This window comes from Pristis pectinata, chromosome 23 (genome assembly GCF_009764475.1).
Source record: "Pristis pectinata isolate sPriPec2 chromosome 23, sPriPec2.1.pri, whole genome shotgun sequence".
In the NCBI taxonomy this organism is placed as follows: Eukaryota; Metazoa; Chordata; class Chondrichthyes; order Rhinopristiformes; family Pristidae; genus Pristis; species Pristis pectinata.
Genome location: NC_067427.1, coordinates 11,891,420 through 11,907,389, shown reverse-complemented (window position 1 = coordinate 11,907,389; position 15,970 = coordinate 11,891,420). Strand labels below are relative to the sequence as shown.

General features: G+C 42.5%; 1 protein-coding gene across 1 annotated transcript in view; it reads left to right on the top strand.

The window, feature by feature from the left end:
• The first annotated feature begins 1,770 nt into the window (after nucleotides 1-1,770).
• fpgs (folylpolyglutamate synthase) overlaps nucleotides 1,771-15,970 on the top strand; it is a 36,358-nt gene continuing 22,158 nt past the window's right edge. The window contains exons 1-10 of the mRNA XM_052037324.1: nucleotides 1,771-1,979; nucleotides 5,343-5,477; nucleotides 8,265-8,318; nucleotides 8,994-9,058; nucleotides 12,065-12,179; nucleotides 12,938-13,015; nucleotides 13,169-13,230; nucleotides 13,408-13,510; nucleotides 13,900-13,977; nucleotides 15,777-15,924. Of these exons, the coding sequence (XP_051893284.1) occupies nucleotides 1,815-1,979; nucleotides 5,343-5,477; nucleotides 8,265-8,318; nucleotides 8,994-9,058; nucleotides 12,065-12,179; nucleotides 12,938-13,015; nucleotides 13,169-13,230; nucleotides 13,408-13,510; nucleotides 13,900-13,977; nucleotides 15,777-15,924 (1,003 nt within the window). The 5' untranslated portion in view covers nucleotides 1,771-1,814. The remainder of the gene's footprint in view (nucleotides 1,980-5,342; nucleotides 5,478-8,264; nucleotides 8,319-8,993; nucleotides 9,059-12,064; nucleotides 12,180-12,937; nucleotides 13,016-13,168; nucleotides 13,231-13,407; nucleotides 13,511-13,899; nucleotides 13,978-15,776; nucleotides 15,925-15,970) is intronic.

Here is a 15,970-nt window from a genome sequence, read left to right as displayed (position 1 = left end):
ACAACATCTGCTGACTCTCTGTCTATCCTGCCTGTTGCTTCCTCAAAGAATTCCAACAGATTTGTTGGCAAGATCTCCCCTGAAGGAAACTCTGCTGATTTTGGCCTGTTTTATCATGTGCTTCCAAGTATCCTGAAACCTCATCCTTAATAATGGACTTAAATCTTACCAACCACTGAAGTCAGGCTAACCAACCTATAATTTCCTGTCTTTTGCCTCGCTCCCTTAGAGTGGAGTGACATTTGCGATTTTTTTCAAGTCCTCTGGAACTATTCCTGACTCCAGTGATTCTTGAAAGATTACTACTAACGTCTACACAATCTCTTCAGCTACCTCTTTCAGAACCCTGTGGTGTAGTCCATCCGGTCCAGGTGACTTATCCACCTTCTGATCTTTCCACTTCCCAAACACCACCTCCTTAGTGATAGCAACTACACTCCATCCCCTGACACTTGAATTTCTGGCATGTTGCTGGTGTCTTCCACAGTGAAGACTGACACAAAATACTTACTCAGTTCATTTGCCATTTCTTTGTTCCCCTCAGGACCTCCCAGTAGAGAATATTGGAAAGGACATTTGGTAACACGAGACATATTGACTTAACCTCTTCTGTGAATAATGCAGCGAGTTACAGGTGTTAGCAGGACCAGCTTTATTTCACATCTCTATATGCATCCTGAAGGTGTAGGTGAACTGCACTCTTGAACTGCTGCAGTTCTTGTAATAATTTTCACCACAATGTTGTGGGTAGGGGGTTGCAGGGTTTAACTCCAGTGACAAAGAATGGTAATGTATTTCCATGTCAGGATACTGTGTGATTTGGAAATTACAGCTGGTATATCTGCTGTAATCCTCTTTGTTGAGCCAGTTCTGACATAAAGCGAGTTACCAGAGGTTGGAAAAATCAATATAAGAGTCTGGAAGGCTGCAATGTAGGAGTGGGATGAGCAATTAACTTCCATTCTGACCTATCTGTCTGTGGCCTCTTGCTGTTTGTTATAAAAGGGTCCAATGCAAATTTTAGGGACCTTATTTTCTATCTGGGCATGTTGCATTCCGCAAGGCTATAATATGCATCAGAAGGAAGACGAGGTTGCATTCTTCAATCTTGCATTGCTCTTCATTATAACAGCAGGAGGCCACAGACAGGTCAGAGTAGGAGTTAATTCTCCATCCCACCCCCACGCTGCAGCCTTCCAGACTCAAAATTGAATAGACCGATTTCTGATAACTTTCTCTATGTCAGAACCGTCCACTTTGCTTGCTGTAAGTAATCCCCCTGTGTTATTGGCTTAAGTTTGTTTCCCTCCTATTAACACGCCCTGACTTCCTATCTACAACGCATCACGCTTCTCTCACCCTCTAAATGTCCCTTTAACAACTCATCCCTCAGCAAACCTCTCAGATATACCCTTTGCATAATCGTTCCTTCCTCCCCTCACCTCCTTCCCTGCAATTTAAAACTAACTTTCTCCCTTTACCAGTTCTGCTGAAACATTGCTTTCTCATTCCACGGATGCATGCCTGATCTGCTAAGTACTTCCAGCTTTTTCTCTTCTTACTGTAGAGCTAGATGATAGGCCAGTATTAGTTATTTATATTAGTACTAATACTGATAAGTCGGGGTCAGCGATGAAGGAAACATTGAATGCGAGGACACCGATTACTTAAGTTTACAGACAGCAAGGGGGAGGCAAGAAAGGTTGCCAGCATCAAAGATGGCGCGGTAGAGGTTGACGTTCAACTGCGTGCCAGTAGGGCAGAGGTCAGGGGTGGAGGGAGGGAGAGCCACGTGTTCCCCGGTGCGGCTCACGATGGCGCGGCTCTTCCGCGCCCTGCTGAAGGCTGTGAGGCGGTGTGTAATTCCTGAGGAGAAGAGGAAAGGGGCGGTGCTCGGTAGTTCAATCAGCGCCTGGGCGCCAAACTACAGCACGGCCCCCACCAAGGCGGCCCTCCACATGCCCGGCATGGATTATCAGGTGAGCCCGACCGCCGCACATGGGACTGACAGAAGCGCCACAGGGGCCCAAGGGTCAGGGTCGGGGGGGACCGGGACCCGGGTCAGGGTCGGGGGGGACCGGGTCGGGGTCGGGGGGGAGGGTCGGGGTCGGGGTCGGGGAGTGGGACGTGGACCGGGACTCGGGGAGTGGGACGATGAGACCCAGGGTTGAGTCATTCGAGTCAGGACAAGGTGGACCTACACGCACGGCCGGGGGCTTCCATGTTGGGGGTGGAAGAAGGTTTTGGGGTGAAGGCGGGGGGGGGGTGTCCAGTAGCGGTGCAAGCGGCCTTGGAACGGGTCCTGGGGATATTTGGAGTGGGGGGTGGCTGCTCAGGAGGGTGCGGAGCCGCTTGGAGACCAAGTCACACTTCAGAGCGGCGGATGAGGGAGTCCGCACTTTCCCGCCAAGATGAGCTGAACTTGGCACAGTTCGCCAGCTAATTGGGTTGGAGGAGGCCTGGGGGTAATTAGAGCAGATGCTTCCCCAAACGTTCAGGAACAAACCCCTGTTTATTCTTTTAATGATCCGCAGAGGAAGCTTTGACAGGTGGTCGCGATGTAGACAGGATTCGATTCCCTTCTGGGTTGTTTTCTCTTGCAGTAAACTTGTATAAAAAGCGGTATGCAGTTTTTTTTCCAAAAGTTGGTGGGTCAGTGTTCCTGCCTGTAAACTATTTCACATTGCCTGCTTTACACAGGTGGGTTATTTGGGGGCTAGTCCCAAAGCCATTTTCTGTGTCATTTTGCTTCCGTCATTCTTTCCCTTGGGAAGTAGAGATTTATACTGTGTACACTGACTGTTGGTGAGGTGCCAAGTATAGATAGTAGGCCAGTTCCCTGTGAGATAAAAATGAAACAACAAACTCCTCTGGCTTGCTTGAGAAGAATATTTAATAATCTTGTTCTGTGTTGTATTTGTGATTTATCATGGCACGGAGCAAAAACAGTTTCCAACAATAGTAATTGATAAAACCCCTTGTAACAAAGAGAACTTTTCCCACAATACATTGAGAAGCAGAAGCAAAATTGATAAAGGAAAGATTGGTGAAAAGCAGACATGTATCTAAAGGCATATCCCCTTTGGTGACATGGGATGGAGGGGTGTGAAAGAGAGTGTCAGAAGAGAATGTAAAAATCCAGCCTTGAGTTACATTTGGATATTCCTGAACTTGGAATCACTATGGTCATGAAGGTGACGGCTCGATTGCAAGGTTGCTGGCTGCCCATCGATTCCCTCACTCAGTGTGATTTTTGATGGCCAGTATCCCTGCTTTACAACTGGGATTATTGATGTGAATCAAGAATGGACTACCAGCCAGTTCCCGTGCCCTAACCAGATGAGTTAATTTAGAGTGGACCAATGATGAATACAAGGGCTTCCTTTATATTTACATTGCAACATTAAAGATCATATTTCAAACGTATTTAAATTAATTTATTTAACCACTTGTTTCTCTCTGTATTTGGCAATTTGGGAGTCTGTCAGATAGACCTCCATTCTTTTGCAGTGGCAGAAGTAGCCGGGACACTTGTTTCCTGACACCTTTTAGGTATAAGCTCCCCAGCTTCTCTCTTGACTCCACTACCACTAGCACCGCCACTGAATTTCTTTTACAGTTATCCTGTGACTGTGATAGTTTAAAAGCTGTGCTTGTGTTGATGGGGGGGTGGGCTGTGCTGCCAATGGATTGTTTCACCTTTGATTGGCATCCATTGATCCCATATATAACGAATGTATGAGGACCCACATGGTTGAACATCCTGCCAAAACACAATATTGTAGGCCTGTATATGAAGCTTGGGCACTTGCATATGATGCTGTTGTCCTGAAATTAATTTTCCCCTTCTGTCCGCTGTAAGTAACACAGTGCCACGAGGTCGATTCGAACAAATACCTTTATTAGCAGTGCACCGCTAGGAGAATTCTCTTCAGCACTCACTAAGAGTCGCAACCCGAGTTCTCCCCGCACAAAGGGCAGACAGACATTTATACAGGAATCGTCACGCATGTCCCATGCAAACGGTGCTGCGAGTTTCGGTCAAGCTATAGAGATCCCGAGACAGCTATCACACCTCTTGTCTTAGTATAATTGAGTTATAATCAAGGCATTCAAAGGCAGGTATCACCCTTCATTGTTCAGACCAAGCCTTCACCTCGATGTTAATTACACCCAGTATCGCCACCGTCTGACATATCGGAATGGTCCGTTACCCGAAACAAAGACAGTTAACATACTTAACATTCCAACCTAACTAGTGGGTCAGCAGCTTGCTAGTCCTTGCTAGAGAAATGTAAATGCATATATATATATTTTGTTTACCAGTTATAGGTATGGTTGCAATTCTTAACCCTTCACTTCCTCAATGCTAAAGGATGCCCATGAACCATACACCGGTAAAGAACAATGCAGGGTTTTCCTGATCAGAATGGCTCGGCATTAAACCAGATTAATTCAAAATAAATATATCATGACCACATTCTTTTGTGTTAACAGCTAGGAGCATTGTGCATTTTGGGCCATGTTTGAGGCAAATTACACTAGCCAACTTTAACACTGAGGTTTCTTCCCCATTTCATTGCTAAGAAAGATCTTTTACTTGAAGTTTCCTAGTTTTAAAATGTACCTCTTGTATTTACGTCACTGATGAGACTCTACTACACGCTTAATTTGCTGTTGAAAATACTATCAAGAGCAGCTCCAATAAAAGATTGATAGATATCAAGTGCTGTAATGCTCTACCGAAGCTTAGAACTATAACTGTACAGCTGGGACATCATAAGAAAATTTCATCTTTCTAGAATTTTGATTTACATTGTTCTGGTGCCTTGAGTTAGAAGATTGTAATATTTTTGGCTGTTCTTCTCTGTGATAATTGCTCTTTATTTGGTTTGAGTGAAGCTGTACGAAGTGGTACATTGTATTCAGTACGAAGGAGAACAGATTGTGCATACTTTCCATCTTACTTTTGAGAGTGTCGTCTGGGATCTGGTACAGGCAGTCCTTGGGTTACGCCAGGGTTCCATTCCTGCGAATTATTTATAACTATTGGTAAGTTGGAAATGAGCAGAAACAGCTGTAATAGGAGAGTGAGCAGGCCCGGGAAGAGTGGCGGAGTGGTGCTGGGTGGGGAGAGGAGGCATGTGGAAAAGCTCTCAGATCCATCCTACCAGTCTCCCAAACACTAGGGTGTCCATAAGTCACATGCTCGTAACCTGGGGAGGACCTGCATGTACTGTCTCTTTTTTTAAACCTTACAAACTTCTAAAAATGGACTGAATGACCTCCTTGCCTGAGATTGCATGCTTTAAGTTGCCCTGTGCCTTTGTGTTGAATTCCAGGATGTAGTACAGACACTGAACACCTTGCAGACCAATGCCAGCACTTTGGAGCAGATCCGTCGGGAGCAGGAGCGTGGTCAAACAAAGGGCAGTTTGGAAGCAATGAAATCCTTTGTACGACGAGCTGGCATGATGGTAAGAGCAATTAAACATTTGAGATGAGTGGCAAAATTCAGCTTGTTAGCATCAATATACTACACCCAAAAGATAGACTTCCAGTCATTGAGTCCACTTCACCCGTTGGCCTGTGGAAGGATTAAGCAGTTGGATCCACTTTGTTGATTTTGCATGTGTTTTGATCGTTCCTCCTTAGAACTAAGCAGTGTGGTGTGTTATGGAAGGGTGATAGAAAGAAGGTAGCAACCAATGCATGTGAGGGACCTCAGCCAGGGCAGTGGTCTCAGTTTCTCTAGTGTTTGAAGAGGGGAAAATTAACCAGGGTTTTCTACTTTTGCTGGAAAGTGTATAGTTCTGAGAAGTCATTGGGTGTATATCCATGGGCAATCACTTTCTAGATTCTCATGCAAAGAATAGCTTTTTAAATGATAGATCTTGCAGAATCAGCAACTTCAGTTTGGGTGGAGTAAATGAAAGATAACGTAAGCTGCGATCCAGCAGATCCTGACCAGAATGTTTCCATGAGTGATGTGATTGAGCTCTTGTTTTCATGGAACAATTTAGTTTTGAACCCAAGAAAATAGGAACAGGCATAGGCCATCAGGAGCTTCAAGCCTGCACCATCATTTAATATGACCATGGCTGATCTATGCTGGTCTGAACTCCTCTTCCATGCCATTTATACACACCCCTCTTTTCCTTGATCTATCAAATATTTGCATGCAGGTGTTTTCCCCTAAGGTTGGGTGAGACTAGAACTGGAGGACATAGGTTTAGGGTGAAAGTTGAAGTACTTATGGGGAATCTGAGGGGAAACTTCTTCACTCAGAGGGTGGTACGTGTATAGAACGAGCTGCCAGCAGAAGTGGTAGCTGCGGGTTCAATTGTAACATTTCTGAGGTTTGGATAGGTGCATGGATGGGAGGGGTTTGGAGGAATATGGTCCGGGTGCAGGTAGATGGGACTAGGCAGAAGATCAGGTAGCATGGACTAGGTGGCCCAAAGGGCCTGTTTCTATGCTGTAGTACTCTATGACTCTATTTATCCACCTCCACTTTAAATACTTTGATCCAGCTTCCACCACCTGCGGGGGGAGAGAATTCCAGAGATTCACGGCCTCTGTGAGAAGAAATTCCTACGTATCTCAGTTTTAAATGACTGGCCCCTTGTAGTTATGTTCCCTTGTTCAAGACTCTCACTAGTGAAAATATCCCAACATCTGACCTTGGGATCTTATTTGTTTGTATAAGGTCACCTCTCATTGTTCTAAATTCCAGGGAAATACAGATATAAACTATTTGGTCTCTCTTGTTAGGACAACCCTCTCTTCTCAGGAATTAAACTGGTGAAATCAGCTTTGTACTGCCTCAATGTTACTATAGATATTTTTAGGTAAGGGGACCAAAACTACACCGCAGTATTCCAGATAAGGCCTCACCAGCACCTTGTCGAACTGCAAATAAAGCTCCCTAATTTTGAACTCCAACCACTTTGCAAGGAAAGCCAAAATGCAGTTTGCCTCACATTGACTATTTTCCAATCTTCTGATATCCTCCCAGAATTCAGTGAGTTATGAAGAATTTCAACCAATGGGTCGACTATCTCTGTAGCTATGTCCTTTAAAACCTTAATGTGCAGTTCTTGAGGTCCTGGCTACTTTTCTACCTTTAGCCTCCTGAGTTTCCCCAATACTTTATCCCTTGTAATTGGGATTTTTGTAAGTTCCATCGTGTTATTTGAAATGAGCCCATCTGATATCTTGGGAATATTAGCAATGTCTTCATGGTGATGACTGATGCAAAAAAATGTATTCAACATAGCTGTCATTTCTTTGTTTGCTGTTATTAATTCACCAGCCTCATTCTCTTGATGTCCTACTTAAACATCCGTAGTACTGTTTGTTTTTATGCTACATGCAAGCTTCCTCTTAAAACTAATTTTCTCCTTTCTTATGAGCCTTTTTAGTCTTCTGTTGCTGGATCCAAAAAACTTCCCAGTTGTCTGATCTACCACTAGCTCTTGCCTCTTTGTATACCCTAGTTTTCAATTTAACATTATCCTTTACCTCCTTTCTTAACTATAGATTAGACTTCTTTCTCTTGCAATCCCTTTTTTTAATTAGGATAAACTCTTGCTGAGCATTTTCAACCAGTTGTTTGCATATCTGCTTCTGTTCCTCTACTGACTTTTCTTTTAACTTGTTTTACCCTTCTATCTTGGACAACTCTTCCCTCATGCCATTATAATTGCCCTTACTTAAATTGAAGACACTGGTTATGGACCTATATTCATCTTCAAACTGCATTTGGAATTCTATCATATTGAGGTTGCTACTTCCTTGGGAACCTTTAACCACTAGCTTCCTTATTAATCCACGTTAGACAACACTAAATCTAAAATATCCTTTCCTCAATGGGCTCTGCAATGTACTGCTATAAAAAGCAATCTCTGATGAATTCGACAAATTCTTCTTCTACGATACCCTAGCCAGTTTGGTTTGTCCAACCAATATGTAGATTAAAATCTCCCATGATATTGCAGTTCCCTTCAAACGTGTCCTTAATGTTTCCCCACTTTGCTCTGATGTATTGAGAGGTCACATTTTGAGGGTCCATAGATTATGGCCACCTGTATTCTGCTAGTCATGATTTCAACACAATCTGATCCCACATCACTATCTGCTGCATTTATATTACATCTCAGCACTACTCTGGTACCTTCCTTGATTAGCAATGCCACCCCATCTCCTTTCCTCTTTGGCCTGTGCTTTTGGAACAGTGTATAACCTGTGTCTTAATTTGACAGATTGAAGAACTGGACCAGCTTGCCATCATTCATGTGACTGGGACAAAGGGCAAGGTTAGTCCTTAAATGAAATTCAAAACAACTTAATCACCATAGATAGATACAACTTTGTGGCATGCAGTATTTGTATTGGTTTTATATGATCTGGAACCAGCTGGAGTTCTAATTGGCCTGATGATCCTGATCCAGAACCAATTCGGGGGCTTAAAACCCTGGATTTCCTGACAAGATTCCTGATCTTGTTTTTTTTTCCCTGCTGACGGGAATCAGTGCAAGAGTGTGCTTTGATTTGGTGGGGTGGGGGAAATCATTGTTGAATGAACCCTCATGGTGATCTGCTAAGTGGCAAAGTCTTTAAAAAGTTTGGAGGGTTTGCAGCCTAACTGGTATGCCTTGACTGAAGAAAGGCTAGTAATACAGCTGACCTGAATGATGATATGATTGCAGTGAATTGCAAAAGAAAATAAGGAAAAATCCCTCCTTTTAATAGACAACCTGTGGAAAATGTGTGCATGGACAGAAGGTGATGGGGAGGTAGTTTTACGGGCTTTTTAACCTCACAGTTGTTGAAGTCATTGAGCTTATCCACAATTGTTTTTTGCCTGGTCACTGGGGTAATTGTGTACAATTTTGCAGGTCAGTATCATGGAAGTCAATGATCCATGCTTTTTGTTTTGTTTCTCTTATTGTCCATCCTTTGGTGACTTGATTTTCTTTGGCTTATGACAGGGTTCCACATGTGCATTTTGTGAAAAGATATTACGCAATTATGGATTAAAGACTGGATTTTACAGGTAAGATTATGTTTGTTTTGAACTTGTGCCTCCTGACATGTTAAAACCAAAAATGTTTCCAGGTGATGGGGTGGGTGATTTGTGTTGTCTTTTCTGGGGCATTTATACTGCTAATTTCATGGTCTTTGGTATTGCAGACCCCATTCCTGCATGTAAGCACTTGGTTATTTGTAACCTCAAGCTGAAGGCATACTTTTGTTACTGTCTGCCAGCTGATGAATATATCCTGTGATGCCATTTCATTAAAGTAGTGGAATAAATATTGCGACTTAAGTCTATAAACTGCCACTGGATTTATTGAGGGCAAATAGTAGGTTCACAATGATACCAACTTTTTAAACCACTTTTAATATTGAAATAAAATATATTATTTTCCTTCTTGGAAGGTGAAAATGATTCTGTTGCCTTGCCTAACTGACTCAAATGTGGTCATGGTCATATTGGTTTAATTGATACTAATCTGCTTTGTTGTCATTGGCTACGTATAGGAGGTTGTTTGACATAAATTGGCCCTGATGCTGATCTTGGGGCTAAATAATTTTTTTTGTCAGGTACTGTATGTCTACATTGGAATATGCAACAAAGGCAGGTAAAGGCATTGATCTACGGAGTGGCCAGGATCTAAGTGCATAGCTTGAGTGGCTGAATTACCTTTTGCAGGTGGCTTTAAACACCAATTAACTATACACATAATAAAGGCTATTAAAAATGTATCACCACAATAAGTTGGTCAGCTACCTGCCAGTTCAGATTGCAGAAGTTTGGAGTGCAACGTGAGGTTATTCAGCCCAATGTGTCCTATGCCCTACTATCTTTAGCTGCTTCAGCAATAACCTTCTTTCCCATTATATGGTCAGAAGTGAGGATGTTCTCTGATTATTGTGCACTGTTCCGTTCCTCTCGCAACTCTTCAGCAAATGGTGCAGTTCATGTTTACATGCAGCAAGACCTAAACACTTAGGCATTGGCTAATAATTAGTAAATAATACTCATGTGACAAAAGTGGCAGGCCATAACTATTTCCAGTGAGAGAGAGTCTAATCACTTGCCCTCGACATTTAATGATATTACCATTGCTCAGTTCCCTAACCATCAATATCTTGAGAGACAAAATAGACCAGAAACTATTATAACAGAACCAGGTGCATAAATACTGTTTGATATGAGAGCTGCTCAGAGGCTGGATATCCTGCTAAAATAATAGGGCAAGGCTGACAAGATTATGGAACCTTGGTTGATGAAAGATAGTGAGGGTCTAGTCTGGTAAAAGACAGGCAGTGGGGATCAAATGAGTCCCTTGAGGACGATAAGGTATGGAGGAGTATACTTGAGAAGGAAAGTAGTAGGACAAAAAGGGGTCATGAGACATCCCGGGTGTAGGCTATATGGTCCCTGGAGCTTTGTTCGCTAACTAATAAGGAGATGGCTGATCTTGGATTGGTCTCAGCTCCAATTTCCTGCCTGTTCCCTACTTGTATATCTGTGTTTACAGTGGCACTCAGACTTTGCTCAGCCTGCCCAACATGTTGGACATTGATTAAAAGCTTAGTTGATGGGTATTGAGAAATACTGCTTCAGAGTAATGTATTTGAAAGGATTTTTCCCTCATCAGACTCCAATATGTTTTCTCCCTGGGCTGAGAATCAGCTGCAAATATCCAGCTTTTAAAGTGATGGCTACATTCCTCTTGCAAACTATTGAAGTACACAGACTTCAGAAATTTAGAAACGGAGCATTTCATTTCTGAATTGTGCTTTCAAATCTAGCCTCGAATAATGGTATTCCCTCTTGTTCTTCGGGTACCTGGGCAAAAGTTTTTCTTGGAAATTGGTCTTGACAATCTCAGTTGGTGTTGAAAACAGATATAGTCATATTGGGCACGGTAAGGGGCATACATTTGAACCAGTTGGGATTAAGGTCATTCCTGATTGCAGTCTAGAGTCAACATTACATCTAGCTTGAACTCTCTGTCCTGTTTGAAATGAATACAGGATGACAGAAATAGAAGTCTGCCCTCCCCTACGTTGCTGATGCTGAACAAAAAAGAAAAATGAGCTGGTTGGTCTATAGAAGCTGTTCATTTTATGAACAGATCATGTTGTGAGGCTGAAGTTTTGCTTGATTCATTAATGATCATGAGTTTGGTGTTGATTTGCCAGATGGGATTGGGGTTGCTTGTTTCTGAACAGCTGAACAATTGTGTTGCTTGTTGCTGTAATTAGTTTGAAAAATGGATTCTTTCTAGTTTGTTAGCGATGATAAAATCTCACTGTCATGCCCTGTGCCAATTTTCTATTACACACTGATAGTTATTTAGAAAGAGTCACAAGGCAGTTTTATAAAACATTCACGTGCTTTCCTCTTTTCTTTATCTCTCTTATTCTTTTTCATACCCCCTTTCACATGCTCTTGCCTCTGATGTACTTTTGACTGCCCTTCTCTTGCTATCTGGATTTTGAATTTCGTTTGTATCTCCCCACTCCTGCCCTGCCATTCTCTTTTCTCTGGTCCACTGTCTTTCTGTTCTCATTCCTGTACGATGTTTCAAACAAAAATCTAGACTGGTGCTCCATTGGCATACAGAGGGGATGCTGTGGTGTGGGAGGTGCCATCTCTCAGGTGAAACTTTAAACCAAGGCTGCTTTTGCTCGGGTGGATCCATGGCATTATTTTCAAGAAGAGCAGGAGTGTTTTCCCAGAAACCTGAGTAATATCTATCCCTTAACCCATAATACAGAAATCGATTTAGGTCATTAATATGTTGCTATTTGTGGGAACTTGACGTGAGATAATTGGTTGCTGCATTTCCTACAGCAACAGTGACAACATTGCAGAAATACTCCATTAGGTGTAAAGTGCTTTGGAACATTCTGAAACATTGGGGAAAAGTGCAGTGGAAATACAGGTCTGGTTCATTGCTTTTGCTCTGTGCTCGTGAGCTTTCTTACTGCGTTTTTCGGTTGGCCTATTTGCAGGTGATGTGTTCTAATCATCTCTTGTATACAGTTCCCCACACCTGGTGCAAGTAAGGGAGAGAATTAGGATTAATGGCAAACCGATCAGCAAAGATCTCTTTACAAAGTACTTCTGGCAAGTGTATAATCGATTGGAAGAAACAAAGGTAAGTCTGATAAGGATCTGTGTATTTCTCCATTTGCTTTTTCAGTCTTTCTGCAATTATTGGTTTCTGTCATAACATTTCTGTTGCTGGAGGATGCCTCTGGGTCTATATTGAGGGTGCTGCGATGATTGGCAGTTGTATATACTACACCAATGAGAAACTTTAAGTTTCCTTTTTTTATTTTCACTTGTCTGGAATTTAACAACCATTCATAGTTGCTATTGGCACATTAGTGGTAAGGTTCTATCATGAACCATTGCACATCATATTTTGAAAATATTCCCATGATTAGGTAGAATGTTTATGGATCTTGATCCAATGATGATAAAAGGATTGGCAATTCATTAATTAAGGTTGGAACGATTTATGAATTGTAGGTGACAGTGTTCCCATGTACCAGCTGCACTTGAAAATTAGAAGATGGTATATTTGTGTAGTTCTGTTGCAGAAGCCTTGGCAAGTTGCTATAGAGCATTTTGCTGGTGATACATTGCATTAAAGATGCACTGCTGCAAATTAGGTGATGTTATCCTTTGTGCAATGACTACTTAATCCTTTGAATTGCTGATTTTTGACTTGCAGAATGTAATTTGCATTAAACAGCATTGTGAGGCCTTCAGAGATGAAAGCTCTTGTGTGACTGTTACAATAAAGGACTTCTGGATACCTTGGAGAGTGGGATGTGAAACAACACTAAATGGTCTTGTTCTTTCCACCTCCCCACTCCCCCTCCCCCCAAATTTTGATGCTGTACCTAGGACAGCGACTCCGGGACCATGCCTGCATACTTTCGGTTTCTCACCATCCTGGCTTTCCACATCTTCTTGCATGAAAAGGTAAGATATTTAGTAGGGAGAAGGTGAGAGTAGTCTTGAAGTCTGATGTGTGTCCATTTGTTGATGCAACTGTTATTTACTAATATTTATGGGGATAATATACTATAAAACAAAACCCTCAATTTCTAAGTATTACTACTTATGTTCCTTTAGGTTGACGTCACAATATTAGAAGTCGGGATCGGTGGAGCTTATGATTGTACCAATATAATCAGGTAATGAATTTCAGTTTGCTCAGGGATGTGTTTGTGTTGATTGTTTTGTCCAGCACCAACCTGTGGCCCTCTTCTTTCTCACCTACTATTGAAGATCCAAGTACAACTGTGCTTGGTAATTAGTCTGTCTCATTAACCCTGACATGTTCTCCTTATCTGTTTGTTTGAAATGTTTAGACAACCCATAGTGTGTGGAGTGTCATCACTGGGGATTGATCACGTCAGTATCCTAGGAGACACCATGGAGAAGATTGCATGGCAGAAAGGAGGAATATTCAAGGTAAAAGGAAGCAGCTATCAGGCCGATCTCCTTACAAGTAAATTAAATATCTTGAAGGTGATAGTCACATGATTCCTCCAGTCCCACTCACACAGTTGCCCTACAGGTTTGAGCGTCCAATGAGAGCTGACTCTTTGAAAGCTGAGAATCTCTTCTACTGAACACCATTTAATTTAAGATGTTAAAAACCGCTTTTGGGATTATTGGATGTTTGGCCTTTTGACTTTCCTCAAAAAAAAAACTCTTGCATGGAACAATTTAGAACGTCCTCAGATGCTAAGTAAATGTCCATTCTTTCCTCCTTAACCTTCACCATTTCCTCCCCTTTTGTGGGTTTCATTGCTTTGTAATACTAGGGTAAACTATCATGTTTTCCTTTTGTTTTCCAGCCGGGGGTTCCTGCATTCACAGTTCCACAGCCCAGTGGGCCAATGGCTGTCCTTGTTGAAAGAGCAAAAGAGATCGGAGTAAGTAAAATTTGGAGTGGTTGGGATTCATTTTTGCTGGCAAGGTCAGAATTTACTGCCCATTTCTAACTGCCTTTGACAAGATAGTGGTAAACGGCAGCCTGGAACTACTGCAATCCTTCTAGTGAAGGTATTTTTTCCACAGTAGAGATCTCCAGGATTTAGATCCAGCAGTGATGGACAGGCGATATATTTCTAAATCAGGATTGTGTGCTAGTTGGAGGGAACCTTCAGGTGTTGGAATAGCCTTTGCTCTTGTCCATCTTGGTGGTCAGGGTAGTGGGTTTGGGAGGTGCTGTCAGGAGTAGCCAGGGTGAGTAATTGGAATGTATTTTGTAGATGATACACACTGTGGAGGGAACAAACATTCAGGGTGTTGGACTGGTTTGTCCTGGAACGGGCTCAAGCTTCTTGAGAGTTGCTGGCACTGCACTTATCCAGTCAGGTGGGGAGTATTCCATCATGCTCCTGACTTGTGCCTTGTAGATGGCTGAAAGGCCTTGGAATATCAGAAGGCAATTCACTCATTGCAGGATACCAACCTCTAACCTGCCCTCGCAGCCAAGTTATTTATATGGCTGGTCCAGTTGAGTTTTTAATGAATAGTGACCCTTGAGGTATTTATGGTGGGGGACTCAACGATGGCAATGCCATTGAATGACAAATGTAGATCGCTAGACTCCCTCTTATTGGAGGTGTCCATTGCCTGGTAATTTTTGGCATGAATGTTACTTGCCACTTATTAACTCATGCCTGAATGTTATCTAGATCTTGCTGGATGGAGGCAAAGGCTGTTTCATTTGTTGCAAAGTTGTGAATGGAACTGAACGTTGCAATCATCAGGGAACATCCCTTGTGATGGAAAGAAGGTCACTGACGCAGCAGCTAAAGATGGTATCATCTCCCTCTGCTGACACCTCAAAGTGCCCTTGTACAATAAGGGTTTGTGTCTCTCAGAATGCAAAAAAAATTTCCCATTCCCTAGTTCTTTCTAGGGGCTATCAATGGTTCCTTTTATTGGTCTGCGGTGGCCCAGACATGCAGTCTATTTTTACCATGGGGTCCAATGCCATCCAGTCTGATCCTACACTTGCTTTGCATACTATTATTCATTTTGTTGTGTCAGTTATGGATTTCGGAAGGAATGGGTATCCCATCACTGACCTCCAACTTCCCTTCCCTTGTTCAGATTGCTGAAGCCTGTTACGACAGCCCTTCTGTTAATATGTACTTGATCAGTGTTCCTTATTTACTGGTTGTACCCTAAGAATGGGCTGTCTCTTTCATGCTTCAGCATGCTACAATGTTTACAGGCTGCAGCTTTCACCTAATTGTGAGCTGCACCTCAGTGGTTAGTGCTCTCACTGTCAGAGGTAAATTTGGATCCGATATCAAAGCTTCGAGCAAAAGTGTCGACTAATGCTCTAATATAGTACTGAGAGAGATGTTGTCTCTTAGATGGAATGTTTAATCAAGCCCTTATCAGCTCCCAGGTGGACATCAATTATTTCAAAGTAGATATTCAGCCCATATTCATCATTGCTTGAATAGATTAGCTGGCGATTTTCACACTGCTGTTTGTGGAAGCTTGTTGAGTGCACAGCTTAGTTGCTGTGTCTTCCACATGATGGTGATACCATTTGAAAAGTGACACTTTGGGGCAACCTGCCTCCTCATCCAATTGACCTGTTAAACTCGACAATCTGGTGATGTTTGACCATGAGGGACTTGGTAGTTGAGATTAATTGGAGGGCAGTCACTGTGAATAATGAGCTCCTTCTGAATTCTTCTTTTCCCAGTGTTCACTGAACCTGTGTCCAGATCTGGAGGACTTCCAGTTTGAGGGGGAGAAGCTGAGTTTGGGTTTGGCAGGAGACCATCACAAATTAAATGCATCGCTGGCGTTGCAGCTGTGTCGGACGTGGCTCCAGCATCACCACCACCCAGGTGTGAAACTGCCTTTTATGTTTTGTGGTGTCTTAATTACATATGG